At 46.7% G+C, this 19,360-nt stretch overlaps 1 protein-coding gene across 1 annotated transcript in view; it reads left to right on the forward strand.

Annotated features, from left to right (window-relative positions):
• Window positions 1-1,824: 1,824 nt before the first annotated feature.
• Window positions 1,825-19,360, forward strand: part of LOC117642469 — a gene marked incomplete at its 3' end in the record, with an annotated part of 56,300 nt that continues 38,764 nt past the window's right edge. The window contains 2 exon segments of the mRNA XM_034380703.1: window positions 1,825-2,246; window positions 12,381-12,727. Of these exon segments, the coding sequence (XP_034236594.1) occupies window positions 1,991-2,246; window positions 12,381-12,727 (603 nt within the window).

Raw genomic sequence — 19,360 nt, forward strand, 5'->3', positions numbered from 1 at the left:
CTTAATCGAAAAAGGACGTCAAAACAAGTCGACTTTTAAAGTTTGAACCCTCTGTTACAACGGGAAGGCCATTTTAAACCTTACAAAAGTGTCAAAATTTGACACTGTTTCACGGGAGGGGTGGAAAAAGACGCAAAGGGGTGAGTTTCGTTCTTAAACTTTGGGGACGTTTACGCAACACTTTGGCCCACCTCTCCTCAAAACTTCAAGTTTCTAGCTTAATTTTAGCAAGAGTTATAAGCAAAGGAAAATGTGGGGCTTAAATTTTGACGGCCAGCACCCTTACCGTTTTGAACAATTCGGACGGCCTGGAAGCGTCGTTCGACCGCCCCAGGTCCCGCGGGCACGGGTTTCAAGAAGCATTTTTTCGATCACAAGTGGTCGCGACGTTCTAAAACGAAAAGTAACCCCAGTACACCGTCAGTTGTGAATGCAGCATAGGTCAAATGGTCACACGGTGGACATTTTCCCAAAGGTTGTTTCAGGTTCAACAAGTGATGATACAAAGATCACCTTCCGTAATTTTGCGAAGAATAAGTCAGGGAAGAGTGTGAAATAGCCAGTGTTCTTTTGATGTGGCTTAGTCATATACTACAGCAGAGCAATGTTGTCTATAGGTGTTGGTGACCATGACGAAACTTACAAAACGACACCTAAGCAGCTTACAAAACCTAGAAAAACAAGAGTTAAATTGACTTATCTACATGAGAATTTAAATTGCCCAAGCTTCTAAATCAACCTTAGTTCAGGCGCACGGCCCCGGTGACCTGAAATGACCCCCTACGCACGGAAAAAACCCAGACGTCCTCTTTCCTTGCAGAAATTTCCCGTCAGAACCGGTGACCCAAACTTAATCTGAGCGGCTGTTCAGCCAGTTAAGGCCAGTTATAAAACTTTTGCGATCGTTTCTGAACGGAGAGCATACAAAACAGCACATTTTTGTGTCTGCAAACGAATAGAGTTCATCTCAAAACCTTGGAGATTCTAGCCTGACTTTTAAGCCATAAAACTGCATTGTTTGTTGCCCGTCCCGTTAATTTAAAAAAAAAAAAAATTACAGGGAAACGGCCATATAGTTTGATCCCTGCTGTTCGTGCGTCTGTCCGTCCGTCCGTCCGAGGACTTTCCGTGGTCCGATATTGGCCAAATTTGGTATGCAGCCACCTTGGGTGACCTTTAGAACCGCCCGGTGGCAGCAAATCCGATCCGAGCCCCGGGGGCGCTGCTGCAGGTGCATCATGGTCCACATGGGGTCGAGGAGGATTTCGGCAACGGATACAGCTAAGAGGGCATGTAGGGGTATTTTTGAAATCAGGGCGACAAGACAAAACCAACGGTGCTTATTTCAAGCGAATCGGAGAAATTTGGACCTGGGTTCAAATCCCAGCGGGGTTTATTTTAAACATTCTTTTTATTCGAGTTGTTGCATTATTTCTGATGTTTTTGAGGGTGCTGATGACGAAAATTTCATTTTTTTCCCCCAGACGCAGGTTCAAATCCCGTAAGGGTTTAACATAGGCGAAATTCACACATTTCTCGATGTACGGGACAGGCCAATGTTGCCGATGTGTATCGCTACTTTTCCTGTTATTAAAACGTTTATTCTTGTACTTTTAACTCTATCCGAAAAAAATTCCCTGTTATTTGAAAACAGCAGGCTCCTTTTAAAAAACTGGTTATTCCGAACCGGTTAATTTCATTAACCGATAATCGGTTTAAAATCAAGTAACCGCCTGGTCCTTCACCCTTCCGCTTCACAGCCCAAATGTTGTTGGCCGGTTAACGAAAACATATTATTTTAAGTTCCGACTCACCCTTACGTTGCTGTGATTCATTTTACAGAAATGTGCCAGGGCACGGAAATCCTACCCACGGTCTGTTCGGGATCTCCCCTGACGACCCGGTTGGTACCAAACAAACAGTGAAAATTGCCGCTGGAAGCTATTCCAAAGGGGCACTGGCCTTTCTCCTGTTGGATCATGATGTTGCAATGCCCTCTGCACGTGTTTCAACTGAAAAAACCATGTTGAAGCTGAGAGAATTGACGACAACCACAAGCACTACGACGCGCCGGCCAAGCCCCACCACAACGCAGAAGCCGCCCACGACTTCCTCCACCACCAAACCAACACAGCGGCCAACCACTACCACAACGCAGAAGCCGCCTACGACTTCCTCCACCACCAAACCAACACAGCGGCCAACCACTACAACAACGCAGCAGCCGAACACAACACCTATCATTGGTAAGGAATTCTACCCATAGGACAATGAAGCCCACCCGCCATGTCTTACTTAAAACTTTGGCAAGGTGCTCCGCTGCAAAATGTTTTCTTAAATCTCAGACATAAAGAAGGTTTTGAAATAAAATAACATTTTGAAACGGGATAAAATTTCCGTAAACTTTACGAAAAGTGCGATATTTTTAACATTCTCCAATTTAGAAATAAAAAGTAATTGGCTGAGCGAAAGCGAAGCCTGTTACTTCAGTGAGGTTAAAAAACTTTTTTCGCTTGTGTGTGATAAAAAGGTAGCCGAGTTTAATTCTAAAAGTAATCCCATTTAATAAAGGACGGGGCGTTCCACGTCAAACCATCATGGTCCAAAACGCACTTGCTCAGATCCGGCTCCCAATTTTTTCTGTCATAGCCTACCACTTTAGAGGAAATCGTTCACCTCTCAAACAGCGGCATTTCCACCGACCTCTTTCTAACGCCGTCCTGGCCACACTGTTTGAGATATCGATATGAAACTTAACAGACGGGCTCAGAAGGGATCAATCTCAAGGGCGGTGCGCTTAAAAAAAATTTTTGAACGCCTAAGTTAGGCCCTAGGGCGGTCCAGTTCTGATCGAACTTTCGTTCACAACACGTCGTGGGAAAATGGAAATATCTAAAAAAGGGCCACGTTAGGTTGTAGCTGCATATTTGCTCTATCCAGAGAACTTGTCCGAATCTGCGTGCGGTCAAAATTAGAGGTCAAAACCTGGTAGGCAGCGGACCTCTGCACGGTGGTTTTGGACATGTCGCAAAGTTTTGAAAAGGCTCTGCCGCAGACGAGCTCTACTAACCCCGCCTTCCTCCGCCCACCCCTCCGGGCGGCCCGCCACACAGTGGGCTGAGAAGCGAAAAAAGCAATAAAAATTCTTGGGGGGATGAATCGACGTCAAAATCGCTACTCGGATGTTTTTTTGGTCCGCGAAAGTCAAACCTAACAAAATCGAAACCCGAAAACGACCGGCAGGGGCGGATCTAGCAAAAGCGGGAAAGGGGTAGGGGAGTCATTCTTAAAATGCGTCGCTGAGGGTTCTGGGTCCCCGAAAATCATATCTTACGAAATCGAAACCAGAAAACGACCGGCGATAGAAGCTACCCGCCCGGCCGGCCCGGGCGGAAGACGCAATTTGTCATCTTTGACTGCGATTTTCTCAAAACGTGGAACAGAGCGGGACAAACGGTGAAATGGACCGTAAAGAAGAGATGCTGCTCTTTCACCCCCATCTGACGGATCGGTTCGCAAACTGTCGCAATTTAACTTATCGCCTCGCAAAAATCACAAATTCGCCGATTTTGCAACATCTTTGACGGCGTGTTTCTTCCACCTTGTTAATTCAATAATTAACCTTTGATTTTGTTCAGATTTGTGAGCTCTTCAGCTTTCCAAAAACATACAACATGATAATGTTTTGTGGAATAAGCCGACTCGCAGGGCTGGACGCGCAAGTCCTGGCTGAAGGGCCCACAAGCCTTGCGAGGCAGCCAATTTCCAGCATGTTCTCCCTGGACATACTCATTTCAGTGCTGCATGTCGGAATGAGTACGCTAGCACGCCGCTGCAAACCCGTACCCTTACAGCACACACCATGAGTGCGAGAGAGAGCGACGAGTAAGGAAAACGGGATCGGTCAGTGCAACCTTTGCAGTGTGTCGCCGCACGGCATTGCCTACCCTGCGCTGTATACAGGCACGTAGCGCGTGCGGGGTAGGAACATAGAAGTCACTTGAAGAAAATAATAAAATAAAATAACATAAATGTAATTTCTTACTTTCTTGCTTCAAATATTTTGCATTCGGACGTATTGTGCGTAAAACGACAAAATTGAATTCAATTTCTTTTAATATATTTAAAGCATTTTAATCATAAAATAAATTTAAAAAAAAAAAAAAAGACAGGGTGTTTTCGGAGGTGGTGTTCTAGCTCTTACTCATTTTCATCATTTCCTTGTTTTTTTTATTCAAAAAAGACAAAGGGTGTTCCCGGAGGGGGTGATCTAGTGTGTTCCCGGTCAAACAACTCTAACACTTCTTAATTTTTATTTTAAATACAAAAAATTCAAAAATAGGGGGGGGGGCACTTCCGACAGGATGAACTCCAGACATTTCGCATTTGAACAAGTTTAAAATCGATTCAAGCCCATTTGAAAACTTAAGCAATGTAACTCTTCGGGTTTTTTATTGTTATCATTGCTAATTTTTGCCCGATGGGTGAAAAATATGTCGAACTATTTATTTTTGCTGAGCGAAGCGAAGCACCCTGTTTGGGATTTTGAATAGCTCATTTGTCCGACACCCCCCCCCCCTCCCGATACCTTTAGTTTACAAAAAGGAATCTTCCTCTGTTTATTTTTACTATATTCACGCATATGCAAGTTCTACATATCAGAAAAGTTAGCCCGTCCATAGTTATAAAGAATGCCGTCAAGAGAATCGAAATCGTACAAACGCTAGGGGTCCCACATCGGCCGTTTTTGCTCAGCTTAGGCAACCCGCCACGCACCGACCCATTTTTAGCAGATGATACCTTTACGACTAACACGACTTTAAAATAACGTACAATACAAGACATTTAAAGGTGTCAGCTAGCTTTTACTCTCGAGTCCAGAAACCAAGGCTGTATCCTAACAATAAATAATAGGGGCTGGCTGCCCGGGCGGGATAGTGAGTGAGTGGTCCGCAGCCTATGCGCGACGCATCGACAAGTCCTCCCCCGGGTACAGCGCCAGCGGCACCGGGCGCAAACAATGGCACCCCCTCCTCGCGCGACAATCCCTCCCCGCCTGCCACGGCGCGGAATATGGCGCAACAATGCCTCCCGATTCGGCCCGGCCAAAGTACCAAAGTATCAACACCGGCCAGCTCGCTCGGGTCTATGTATTTTGTTTCATACACAATTTTAATTGCTATCTTTGGAATGAGCCCGCATACTACCCCGTATAAGAAAACAAAACGAGTATCATCTGCTTTCATTAACGTTCGTTGAATGAGATTTTTTTTTAAATTCTAGCTATTTGGCCAGGTAAGGGCTTTCCTCTCGCGCGGATCAAGTCTGGCGGTGTCTGCAATGTCTGCCCTGGACGGTGGGAAGCCACAACGACACCAGGCGAGTCGCAGGAACCGGGAAAACAGGTAAAACATGGCGGAATTGCCATTTTGGGGGAGAATGCACGCGCTTAGCGCACTGCACGTGCGTACATGCGCTGCGGATTGCCACTACCCCTTCCCCCGCGCCAAACACACCCCCGCACCCACCCCGCGTGACCCAACCCAGCCCCCTGACCCAGACCCACCCCCTTAAATACATTTTGGACTCGTTTTCAGACTGATTTAGAGACATTTTGCAGCTCTTAGCTGACCCCGCACTGAACACGCAAGTGTGAAGTGCGAGGTGGGGGCTGTCAGCATTTGCGACTTTTCGATTTCGACAGCGGAAAAGCACTCAAAAGTTGCGTTTTTCAATGCTGATTTCAGATCCGTCCTCGTTTTTGCGATCATACAAAGCCTTCATGACCTTACTGGCCGTTTTAAGCAAAAAAGCGGTGCTTTTCATGTTTTTACAGTGTTTAGGCTCTCAGATAGCCTCCACGTCGTCGGCCAAGGAGGGTGACCATTCAGTTGTCTTCAGTAGCATAAAAGACAACATTCTGAGCCACGAGAGGTCGTGGGTCACCCCTTTTTTTGTGCCCAAGATCTAAAAGGCAGAATTTTTAAGTCAAAAATCACTCAATTTTTTACATTTTTTCACCCTTTATCGACTTATCGACTTATACGAGAGCCCAAGGGCCCGAAGTCATAACTTAAACAGGCCAAAAGGTGTCATTGGGTATGAGAAAGGTCGCCTATCCCCTGCTCGGGGTCAGGGAGGCGCTGGGGGAGCGAGAGGGGCGGTGTTCAAAATGACTGAAATCAGCTGATCGGCCGTCTGGGACGTGCGGACGTGCTGTGTACACTCTTAAAAATTGTTGTTTTAAAACAACAACACAATTACCAACCTCGACAACGCTGTTCGATACCTCCAAACCATAACCGCTCAAATGCGATTCCCCCCACTTCGTCCCTAACCTCACCTGCTCAGGTAAAGGATGGGGTGGGGGAAACTGCATTTGAGAAGTTATGGTTTGGAGGTACCGTGTTGTTTGTTAACAAGTTTGCTTGTTTTAAAACGGCGAATTCGTTGCTTATAATTTTAATGACTTATGCTGTTTCAAAACAATATTTTGCTGCGTACAAACAACCCGGACAATGTAAGAAGTCGTTACTGCGGGGTAACCGGGACTCTACTAGGTCTGAGACCTAATCGGCAATAAAAATTGATGCAAATAAGGCTGTCTACCGGTTTACAAACATCTTGTGGACGGACGACGCAACTCGTAAGTAAACAACGAAAGTCATTTGAAAACAACTTTGATCATTAAGAAAATTAGCAACATATTTACTGCTAAATTACAACATAATTTTTAACAGTGTAGGGACCCCGTTCGTCAGAGATGCGCACGTTCGAGTGCTGGAGTAAACCGATTGATTTTCACCCCGTAAGAGACTCGCACTGTAAGGCTCCCGCACTGAGAGAAATAATGAAGATTGTGGCTGTTAAACCTAATGCCACTCTTCACTGTTTTCCGAAAGAAGGTGTTTGGGGCATTCCACGTCAAACCATCATGGTCCAAAACGCACTTGCTCAGATCCGGCTCCCAATTTTTTCTGTCATAGCCTACCACTCAAGGACCACTCATATTAATTTTTTTGAAAAAATATTCAGAACTTTGGCCGTGGCGCATTTTTGAAATTTTAAAAAAATTTCAAAACTCTTTTTTTAGTTTTTTTAAATTGTGTGTTTAGGCGCTCAAATGGGTTGAAAACAGTAAATGGTAACATTATAAAGTGAGAAACAAGGTTGGGACCCTCAGTCTTCGCCTAAAAGGGCGTTTTTGACTAAAAATCACGGTTTTTTGAATTCCCAAAATACGCCATCTTACTTTTCGACCATATTGGTATCAAAGGGCCCTTGGGGGGTACTCTAACTGCCAGCAAAATATTGGGGACGGCAATCCATAAACACGTGAGATATTGTCAAAAAACGTTAAAAGTTATCTTAGTGGATCGTCAAAAATTGACTATTTGACATCCATATTGCTCCTGTGCATTAAAATGTTGTCCTACTGTCTGTCTTAACTCTCTGGAACCATTTCGAGGTGAAGGTCAGCATAACAAGAGTTGAGGCCTACGATTTCTCGCTGTGTAGTGCCTCAACTCTTGTAATGCTGACCTTCACCTCGAAATGGTTCCAGAGAGTTAAGACCGACAGTAGGACAACATTTTAATGCACAGGAGCAATATGGGTGTCAAATAGTCAATTTTTGACGATCCACTAAGATAACTTCTAGCGTTTTTTGACAATATCTCACGTGTTTATGGATTGCCGTCCCCAATATTTTGCTAGCAGTTAGAGTACCCCCCTAGGGCCCTTTGATACCAATATGGTCGAAAAGTAAGATGGCGTATTTTGGGAATTCACAAAACCGTTATTTTTAGTCAAAAACGCCCTTTTAGGCGAAGACTGAGGGTCCCAACCCTGTTTCTCACTTTATTATGTTGCCATTTACTGTTTTCAACCCATTTGAGCGCCTAAAGACACAATTTTCAAAAAACTAAAAAAAAAGTTTTGAAATTTTTTTGAAATTTCAAAAAATCGCCACGGCTAAAGTTCTAAATATTTTTTCAAAAAACTTTATATGAGTGGTCCTTGAGTGGTAGGCTATGACAGAAAAAATTGGGAGCCAGATCTGAGCAAGTGAGTTTTGGACCATGATGGTTTGACGTGGAATGCCCCGTTTACCGTACCCTGGGATACAGTAGACAATGTGCCTGATGGAACGGCGTTCACTGTACCCTGGGAACCTGCATCCACTGTACCTTGGAAACTGTTCAGACACGGCATTCAGTATAACCGTAAGATAAAGGTGAAATTCCAAAGTCACTGTAGGAACGTTTGAATGACGGAAATGAATTCATCTCAACAAGACGAACAAAAAATGATAAGCATGTTATGGGCTCAGACTCCAAATTCAACAGATATCGGCATCAAAAGTCTAAAAAAGGTGGAATTTAGGACCGTAATTTGATCAGTCCGATGTTTTGGAGTCCAAAATCCAACTATTTTTGACTTCTGATCACGATTCCCGCTGAATTACGAGTCTGAGACCATAATGTGCCCATCATTTTTTGTTCGAATTGTTAAGATAAATTCATTTTCGTCATCCAATCGTTCCTATCGTAATTTTGGAATTTCGCCTTTATGTTACGGTTATACTGAATGCAGTGTCTGAACAGTTTCCAAGGTACGGCGGATGCGGGTTCCCAGGGTACAGTGAACGCCGTTCCTGGAGGCACGGTGTCTACTGTGCCCCAGGGTACGGTAAACACCTTCTTTCGGTAAACAGTGGAGAGTAGCATTAGGTTTAACAGCCACAATCTTCATTATTTGTCTCAGTGCGGCTTGGCGGCGTCCCCCCTCCACCTCCATTCTGGCCTCGCAACAGGCGGTTTTTCCCCAGTTTACTCTAAATCTATCAGAAGGCCGGATTTGCGGCAAGCGAGCGCATCTCTGACAGAGCGACGGGAGCCGTCGAAACCGAGCTGCAGGGCGGGCAGGCTGCAAGCGATTCCGAAGAATCCGTCGCTGCCTCTCTCGCACCCTGGAGGCAGAGTGACGAAGGAGTGGAGGTGGCGCGCGTAGAGTTTGAGTTGCCTAGGCACAGCAAGGCAAAGCGTCTGTCGCGGCGGTGACCCTTGCCAGGATCGAGCTAGGCTGAGGGCAGGGTCGACATGTGCCCCGATGACCTGAGCCCTGGCCAGTGCCCGACTCGAGCCCCGATGGCCTGAGCCTCGACCTGAGACCGTTTTGAGCCCCGACCTGGGCCTCATTGGATACCCATTTGAGCCCCGACCTAGGCCTCTTCTGATCTGATTTCGGTCATTTTGAACATTCTCGACACCGCCTCTCTCGCTCCCCCAGCGCTTCCCTGAGCCCGAGCAGGGGCTGGGCGACCTTTCTCATACCCAATGACACCTTTTGGCCTGTTTAAGTTTAAGTTATGACTTCGGCCCGTGGGCTCTCTTATAAGTCGATAAACGGTGAAAAAATGTAAAAAATTGAGTGATTTTTGACTTAAAAATTCTGCCTTTTAGATCTTGGGCACATAAAAGGGGTGACCCACGACCCCTCGTAGCTCAGAATGTTGTCTTTTATGCTACTGAAGACAACTGAATGGTCACCCTCCTTGGCCGACGACGTGGAGGCTATCTGAGAGCCTAAACACTGTAAAAACATGAAAAGCACCGCTTTTTTGCTTAAAACGGCCAGTAAGGTCATGAAGGCTTTGTATGATCGCAAAAACGAGGACGGATCTGAAATCAGCATTGAAAAACGCAACTTTTGAGTGCTTTTCCGCTGTCGAAATCGAAAAGTCGCAAATGCTGACAGCCCCTACCTCGCACTTCACACTTGCGTGTTCAGTGCGGGGTCAGCTAAGAGCTGCAAAATGTCTCTAAATCAGTCTGAAAACGAGTCCAAAATGTATTTAAGGGGGTGGGTCTGGGTCAGGGGGCTGGGTTGGGTCACGCGGGGTGGGTGCGGGGGTGTGTTTGGCGCGGGGGAAGGGGTAGTGGCAATCCGCAGCGCAGGTACGCACGTGCAGTGCGCTAAGCGCGTGCATTCTCCCCCAAAATGGCAATTCCGCCATGTTTTACCTGTTTTCCCGGTTCCTGCGACTCGCCTGGTGTCGTTGTGGCTTCCCGCCGTCCAGGGCAGACATTGCAGACACCGCCAGACTTGATCCGCGCGAGAGGAAAGCCCTTACCTGGCCATATAGCTAGAATTTAAAAAAAAATGGGTCGGTGCGTGGCGGGTTGCCTAAGCTGAGCAAAAACGGCCGATGTGGGACCCCTAGCGTTTGTACGATTTCGATTCTCTTGACGGCATTCTTTATAACTATGGACGGGCCAACTTTTCTGATATTTAGAACTTGCATAACGAACAACGGCCTCACCATGACCGCAGTATGCATAGTCCAAGCTCCATAGTCCAAGCTCTATAGTGCAAGCTCCATAGTCCAAGCTCCATAGTCCAAGCTCCATAGTCCAAGCTCCATAGTCCAAGCTCCATAACCCAAGCTCCATAGTCCAAGCTCCATAGCCCAAGCTTTATTGTCCAAGCTCCATAGTCCAAGCTCCATAGGCCAAGCTCCATAGTCCAAGCTCCATAGTCCAAGCTCCATAGTCTAAGCTCCATAGTCCATATTCTATAGTCCAAGCTCCATAGTCGTACGCCAAGCTTCATAGGCCATTTAGTTTGAGAAAAGGATCTGTCGCGAGCAGGGTATAACCTTTCGCGAGTAGAGTAAGATCTGTCACGAGCCAGTTAGGTTAGGATTCGTTGGACCATTTAATCTGAGAATAAGATCGGTCGAGAGTAGGGAAAGATCTGCCACGAGCCCGTTAGGTTAGGTTGGGATTGGTTGGACCATTTAGTTAAAGAATAAGATCGGTCGAGAGTAGGGAAAGATCTTTTACGAGCCCGTTAGGTTAGGTTAGGATTTGTTGGACCATTTAGTTTGAGAATAAGATCTGTCGAGAGTAGGGTAAGATCTGTCACGAGTAGAGTAAGATCTGTGACGAGCCCGTAAGGTGAGGTTAGGATTTGTTGGATCATTTAGTTTGAGAATAAGATCGGTCGAGAGTAGGGAAAGATCTGTCACGAGTAGAAAAAGATCTGTCACGAGCCCGTTAGGTTAGGTTTGGTTGGACCATTTAGTTTGAGAATAAGATCTGTCGAGAGTAGGGTAGGATCTGTCACGAGTGGAGTAAGATCTGTCACGAGCCCGTTAGGTTAGGTTAGGATTGGTTGGAACATTTCGTTTTAGATTATTAAATAGCCTTCCGTCGATTCAAGGAGAAACGAACCATTGCCGAATCACAATCCTTCGCACAAAAGGATACTTCCTGGCTATCAACCCCCAAAAAGAAAAGAGGCTTATTTTTAAAATAAACACATCCAAATTTACTACTGATGAAAATGCATTTTCATCTCCAGCAGGATCCAGCACAGCTTCGAGGCCGAAGGCCTTCCCCTGGCTAGTAAAGTTTTGGTAGGACTTTTGCATTCATTCCTTCTTCAAAATGCCGAAGCTTGACCAAGACTTAAAGTTACGTGTTAAAGTTCCGATTTAGTTGCAAAAAGAATCCCATTCAACCATTTCTGCGTCAGCCCAAAAAAAGCTCTTCTTGTCTCTTTCCTGCATTCTGCTTGCACAAGTTTGTGGATTGTTTTCGTGTGTTTATCGCCTTATTCTTTTGTGTCTTAATTCTTCTTTCGACGAAAACACTGTCTCAAATTTATCTATGTATAGCATCGTTGTTGCAAAATCCAAAACGCAAAACTAAGATTTTTGTGTCCTTTTTGGCCCGTCCCGTTTATTTTTTGTAAAAAAATGACGGAGGGACGGGCATATAGTATGATCCCTGCTGTGCGTCCGTTCGTCCGTTTGTCCGTTCGCCCGTTCGTCCGAGGACTTCCCGTGGTCCGATCTTGACCAAATTTGGTATGCAGCCTCCTTGGGTGACCGTAAGAACCGCCCGGTGGCAGCAAATCTGATCCGAGCCCCGGGGGCGCTGCTGCAGGTGCATCATGGTCTACATGGGGTCAAGGAGGATTTCGGCAATGGATACAGCTAGGAGGGCATGTAGGGGTATTTTTGGAATCGGGGCGACGAAACAAAACCAACGGTGCCAGTTTCAAGCGAATCGGAGAAGTTTGGACTCGGTTTCCAATCCCAGTGGGGTATATTTTGGACATTCTTTTTATTCAAATTTTTGCATTGTTTCTTATGTTTTTGAGGGCCCTGATGACGAAAATAACATTTATTTTGACCCCAGACTCAGATTCAACTCCCGTCAGGGTTAAACAAAGACGAAATAAGCACATTCCCTGATGCACGGGACGGGCCAAAGTTGCCGATGTGTATCGCTACTTTTCCTGTTATTTTTATCTGAATGAATCTTTTTCATTTAATTTTTTGCGCAATTAATGGAGTGTTTTTGTTGCAGGCCCTTCTACCAACCTGAAAGAAAACCCCATCAAGGATAACGATGGCCTTGACTTCTGTCTTGAAAACCCGCGCAAAGCTATTGAATCTTATGAACTTGACTTGTCTAACCTGACAAAAGCTGATATTGAACAGATACGGCTGATGATTCCTGATGAGCCAACGATTAGAAAAAGATTTCATAAAGGGAATATAAAACTCGTATCATACTTAAATGAACTCACCAAAAATATGACGGCAGAAGGCAACAATATTTTCTCTGCAAGTAAGGCTTTTCCTGCTGCATCAAAGTGTCTTGGACTTTTAGCGACTTACGGCGCAAACGCTACTGAACCAAGTTGCCTTAAGGTATGTTGTTTTTCGTTTAATATTTTTTAACATAGTATGGAATCATTCAAAGTAAGAAATGCTACCAGTAAATTCAACTTTTACGCCTGAAAATATTTTTACCAGACAGTTAAAAGGGAGGGTCTTCTGAAAATATTGCATTTTTCTAATAAGCCCCAGTGTTTTATTTCAGATGTGTAGTTCCACATTGTTATCAGACAAACATGAAATTGAGAGCTGGCATTCTGACATTAAAGATGACATTCTCCAACTGTTCTCTCACCCCCAAGGTTTAGGGATTGCAAAAGTGCACGGATTCAACTCGACTAAAACCCTTCTACCGCTTCCTGGAGCATTTGTCATGGGACTTGACTTCCCCGTGATCTTAAGGACGCGTGGTGTTTATTGCACCATGTGGAAGCAGCCCATGGTGCAGGCTTGGTGTGCCATGGGAACATCATTGTCAAGGCAAAGACTCTTGTGTAATTTCCCCCCGACTCGGCGATGGTCTGTTTTTGAGTTTGATAAATTCGGTCCAAACCACTTTCAATCGATGCATTGGGACCCCAATGGAAACCCTTTAAGACGATACTTTTTTAAAAACATTTTTGCCAGAGTAATGGAGAATACCATTTTGGGGGATTCTGTTAAATTTGGTGAAAACAGTACTTTTTATCTTATCCTATAAAAATGTGATGTGAGACCCCTTTGGCTTCTGTTTCCATTAAAACAAGCGAAGAGGGGTCCAGAAAAGCCTCTCTTCCAACTAGAGGTATAACATCAAAAAATTCAATTTTTTTTATAGAAAAATTAATGAAAAAAGTAAAAAATGAGCATTACATTCTTGCGTGGTTTGACAATTGTGACGATACTTTGTCCTAAGATTAACTTTATATGACCGCTTAAAACCACAAAATATTTCATCTGGCAATACTTAGCTACAATAAATCAGGTTGATAAAGCTTAATTTTTGGCTAAAATTTTGCTCAAAACTTATGAAGACAATCCGCATTGACTATATGGTGAATGTTCAAAGTTCAAGAGATTGCTTATGATTCATCTTAAAGTCAGAGCAGGTTAGAAACCTCAAAAATCCATCCTATTGGTGCTCACAATGTAAATCTGTCCTCATACACTCCTGACAAAAATTAGAGGAACACTTTTAGTCATCGTCATATTTTCTAAGTCTTTCGAGCTGGGAAGCTGAAATTTTTTACACGGGTGCCCCCACTACTCCCCCCGAGGCCTGAGAAGCGCGTGGCCCGTGCGCCTCCCCTAACGGACGGCACCCACCCCTAGGTGCTCAAGCTCGAATAAAAACGAAAAAACGTGCCGTAAAAACCAACTTTACCGTATCGCAGAGTCCGAAGTTTTGGTGTACGACGTCAAATGAGTCTCCTCTTTCTTACGATGCAAGCGGAATTCAAATTGAACCAACCCAGCCCCCGCTGCACTCACCCCCACCCCCTCAAGGGGGTGGATTTCGAGCAAGTTCGAATTTCGCGTAAACCAGCGTCAGGACGTCCCCCGTACCAAGCCATCATCTTTAATCGAGGTTTCCACCACCCCCAGTTGAATCATCCCCCGGAAAGCCCCACCCTCTTTCGAACACCGGCCGTCCGGGTAGGGGCGGTCATGGTGAGGCCGTTGTTCGTTATGCAAGTTCTACATACCAGAAAAGTTAGCCCGTCCATAGTTATAAAGAATGCCGTCAAGAGAATCGAAATCGTACAAACGCTAGGGGTCCCACATCGGCCGTTTTTGCTCAGCTTAGGCAACCCGCCACGCACCGACCCATTTTTTTTTTAATTCTAGGTATTTGGCCAGGTAAGGGCTTTCCTCTCGCGCGGATCAAGTCTGGCGGTGTCTGCAATGTCTGCCCTGGACGGCGGGAAGCCACAACGACACCAGGCGAGTCGCAGGAACCGGGAAAACAGGTAAAACATGGCGGAATTGCCATTTTGGGGGAGAATGCACGCGCTTAGCGCACTGCAAGTGCGTACATGCGCTGCGGATTGCCACTACCCCTTCCCCCGTGCCAAACAGCCCCCCGCACCCACCCCGCGTGACCCAACCCAGCCCCCTGACCCAGACCCACCCCCTTAAATACATTTTGGACTCGTTTTCAGACTGATTTAGAGACATTTTCGACGGTCCCTATCGATAGGCTCGTAAGTCCGAGCGGCGGGAACGTAGGAGCGCAAGTCCGTCCGCCCGGGACATACCGTCGTATCTCGCCCGGGTCGCGACGTAGCGTGCTATCTTTGCATCATTCCGTATCTACATAGCACGCTTCGTCGCGACCCGGGCGAGATACGACGGTATGTCCCGGGCGGACGGACTTGCGCTCCTACGTTCCCGCCGCTCGGACTTACGAGCCTATCGATAGGGACCGTCGTTTTGCAGCTCTTAGCTGACCCCGCACTGGACACGGAAGTGTGAAGTGCGAGGTAGGGGCTGTCAGCATTTATGACTTTTCGATTTCGACAGCGGAAAAGCACTCAAAAGTTGCGGTTTTCAATGCTGATTTCAGATCCGTCCTCGTTTTTGCGATCATACAAAGCCTTCATGACCCTCCTGGCCGTTTTAAGCAAAAAAGCGGTGCTTTTCATGTTTTTACAGTGTTTAGGCCTTCAGATAGCCTCCACGTCGTCGGCCAAGGAGGGTGACCATTTAGTTGTCTTCAGTAGCATAAAAGACAACATTCTGAGCCACGAGGGGTCGTGGGTCGGCCCTTTTATGTGCCCAAGATCTAAAAGGCAGAATTTTTAAGTCAAAAATCACTCAATTTTTTACATTTTTTCACCGTTTATCGACTTATACGAGAGCCCACGGGCCGAAGTCATAACTTAAACTTAAACAGGCCAAAAGGTGTCATTGGGTATAAGAAAGGTCGCCTAGCCCCTGCTCGGGGTCAGGGAGGCGCTGGGGGAGCGAGAGAGGTGGGACTCTACTAGGTCTGTGACCTAATCGGCAATAAAAATTGATGCAAATAAGGCTGTCTGCCGTTAGTAAACAACGAAAGTCATTTGAAAACAATTTTGATCATAAAGAAAATTAGCAACATATTTACTGCTAAATTACAACATAATTTTTAACAGTGTAGGGACCCCGTTCGTCAGAGATGCGCACGTTCGAGTGCTGGAGTAAACCGATTGATTTTCACCCCGTAAGAGACTAGCACTGTGAGGCTCCCGCACTGAGAGAAATAATGGAGATTGTGGCTGTTAAACCTAATGCTACTCTTCACTCTTTACCAAAAGAAGGTGTTTACCGTACCCTGGGATACAGTAGACAATGTGCCTGATGGAACGGCGTTCACTGTACCCTGGGAACCTGCATCCACTGTACCTTGGAAACTGTTCAGACACGGCATTCAGTATAACCGTAAGATAAAGGTGAAATTCCAAAGTCACTGTAGGAACGTTTGAATGACGGAAATGAATTCATCTCAACAAGACGAACAAAAAATGATAAGCATGTTTTACGGGCTCAGACTCGAAATTCAACAGATATCGGCATCAAAAGTCTAAAAAAGTGGGATTTAGGACCGTAATTTGATCAGTCCGATGTTTTGGAGTCCAAAATCCAACTATTTTTGACTTCTGATCACGATTCCCGCTGAGTTACGAGTCTGAGATCATAATGTGCCCATCATTTTTTGTTCGAATTGTTAAGATGAATTCATTTCCTTCATCCAATCGTTCCTATCGTAATTTTGGAATTTCGCCTTTATGTTACGGTTATACTGAATGCAGTGTCTGAACAGTTTCCAAGGTACGGCGGATGCGGGTTCGCAGGGTACAGTGAACGCCGTTCCTGGAGGCACAGTGTCTACTGTGCCCCAGGGTACGGTAAACACCTTCTTTCGGTGAACAGTGGAGAGTGGCATTAGGTTTAACAGCCACAATCTTCATTATTTGTCTCAGTGCGGCTTGGCGGCGTCCCCCCTCCACCTCCATTCTGGCCTCGCAACAGGCGGTTTTTCCCCAGTTTACTCTAAATCTATCAGAAGGCCGGATTTGCGGCAAGCGAGCGCATCTCTGACAGAGCGACGGGAGCCGTCGAAACCGAGCTGCAGGGCGGGCAGGCTGCAAGCGATTCCGAAGAATCCGTCGCTGCCTCTCTCGCACCCTGGAGGCAGAGTGACGAAGGAGTGGAGGTGGCGCGCGTGGAGTTTGAGTTGCCTAGGCACAGCAAGGCAAAGCGTCTGTCGCGGCGGTGACCCTTGCCAGGATCGAGCTAGGCTGAGGGCAGGGTCGACATGTGCCCCGATGACCTGAGCCCTGGCCAGTGCCCGACTCGAGCCCCGATGGCCTAAGCCCGTTTGAAGCCCCGACCTGGGCCTCATTGGATACCCATTTGAGCCCCGACCTAGGCCTCTTCTGATCTGATTTCGGTCATTTTGAACATTCTCGACAGCGCCTCTCTCGCTCACCCAAGCGCCCCCCTGAGCCCGAGCAGGGGCTGGGTGACCTTTCTCATACCCAATGACACCTTTTGGCCTGTTTCAGTTATGACTTCGGGCCCGTGGGCTCTCGTATAAGTCGATAAACGGTGAAAAAATGTAAAAAATTGAGTGATTTTTGACTTAAAAATTCTGCCTTTTAGATCTTGGGCACATAAAAGGGGTGACCCATGACCCCTCGTGGCTCAGAATGTTGTCTTTTATGCTACTGAAGACAACTTAATGGTCACCCTCCTTGGCCGACGACGTGGAGGCTATCTGAGAGCCTAAACACTGTAAAAACATGAAAAGCACCGCTTTTTTGCTTAAAACGGCCAGTAAGGTCATGAAGGCTTTGTATGATCGCAAAAACGAGGACGGATCTGAAATCAGCATTGAAAACCGCAACTTTTGAGTGCTTTTCCGCTGTCGAAATCGAAAAGTCGCAAATGCTGACAGCCCCTACCTCGCACTTCACACTTGCGTGTTCAGTGCGGGGTCAGCTAAGAGCTGCAAAATGTCTCTAAATCAGTCTGAAAACGAGTCCAAAATGTATTTAAGGGGGTGGGTCTGGGTCAGGGGGCTGGGTTGGGTCACGCGGGGTGGGTGCGGGGGGGTGTTTGGCGCGGGGGAAGGGGTAGTGGCAATCCGCAGCGCATGTACGCACGTGCAGTGCGCTAAGCGCGTGCATTCTCCCCCAAAATGGCAATTCCGCCATGTTTTACCTGTTTTCCCGGTTCCTGCGACTCGCCTGGTGTCGTTGTGGCTTACCGCCGTCCAGAGCAGACATTGCAGACACCGCCAGACTTGATCCGCGCGAGAGGAAAGCCCTTACCTGGCCAAATAGCTAGAATTTAAAAAAAAAATGGGTCGGTGCGTGGCGGGTTGCCTAAGCTGAGCAAAAACGGCCGATGTGGGACCCCTAGCGTTTGTACGATTTCGATTCTCTTGACGGCATTCTTTATAACTATGGACGGGCTAACTTTTCTGATATGTAGAACTTGCATAACGAACAACGGCCTCACCATGACCGCCCTTAGTCCGGAGCCTTTCGCTTTGAGCAATACAACAAAACTCCAGGACGCATTCCTCTAGTGTCCAAAAAGACGTCTCAGCGAAGAAACCCGGTGCCGGACGACTGCAACCCCTGCGGTACGGGTGTTTGCCCCTTTGCACCCCTGCACGCCCCTGGAGGGGTTGGATGCCCTCCGACGAGCGGGTTGGTCGAACAAGACATGGGGGAAGCGATCCTGAAGTTTTCAGAACGATCCCTCCAACCGTTCGTCTTCAAGAGCGAATAAAGTGTCATTTCCAGTAAAAACCACCCCTCACTTCACCCCCTTCCAGCGACTCACTGAGTGGGGGGAGCAGTCCCAACCAACGTCACATCACTAGGCCCAGACATCATTTCAAAGGCCACCAAGTTTCAGACTAATGCGACAAAGCATGGGACCGTGGGAGCGACACAACGATTTGCCTGCACTCGGTGGCAACGGACGCGACGGCCCGACGGGTGCATGCGCCGTGCAGGTAGGCAAGCCAACTCACCTGGCGCCAGAATGATTAAAAGCCATTTGGAAGCCGCATTTTGGCCCGAGCGTCACTACGCTTCAGCACTGTATGCAAAGCACGTCTCCCAACACGCCACAGTGGCTAACCAGCCAATGGGTGATTCCGTGCGTAGGGGGTCATTCCAGGTCACCGGGGCCTTGCGCCTGAACTGAGGTTGATTTGGTAGCTTGGGCAACTCAAATTCGTTTTACTAAACGAAGACCATGTCCTCATGTGGATAAGTCAATCTAACTTTTGTTTTTCTAGGTTTCGTAAGCTGCTAAAGTGTCGTTTTGTAAGTTCCGTCATGGTCACCAACACCTATAAGACAACATTGCCATGCTGTAGTATATGACTCAGCCACATCAAAAGAAAACGGCATTTCACTCTCTTCCCTGACTTATTCTTCGAAAAATTCGGAAATGACCTTTGTATCATCACTGGTTGAACCCGAAACAGCCTATGGAAAATGTCCACCGCGTGACCATGTCACCTATGCTGCTTTCACAACTGACGGTCTACGGGGGTTCCTTTTCGTTTAAGAACCTCGCGACCATTTGGGGATCGAAAGAACATAAAAAACGCTTCCAAAAACCCCATGCCCGGGGACCGGGGGCGGTCAAACGACGCTTCCAGGCCGTCGAATTGTTCAAAAC

This window comes from Thrips palmi, unplaced genomic scaffold (assembly GCF_012932325.1).
Source record: "Thrips palmi isolate BJ-2018 unplaced genomic scaffold, TpBJ-2018v1 HiC_scaffold_16, whole genome shotgun sequence".
NCBI classification, from domain to species: Eukaryota; Metazoa; Arthropoda; class Insecta; order Thysanoptera; family Thripidae; genus Thrips; species Thrips palmi.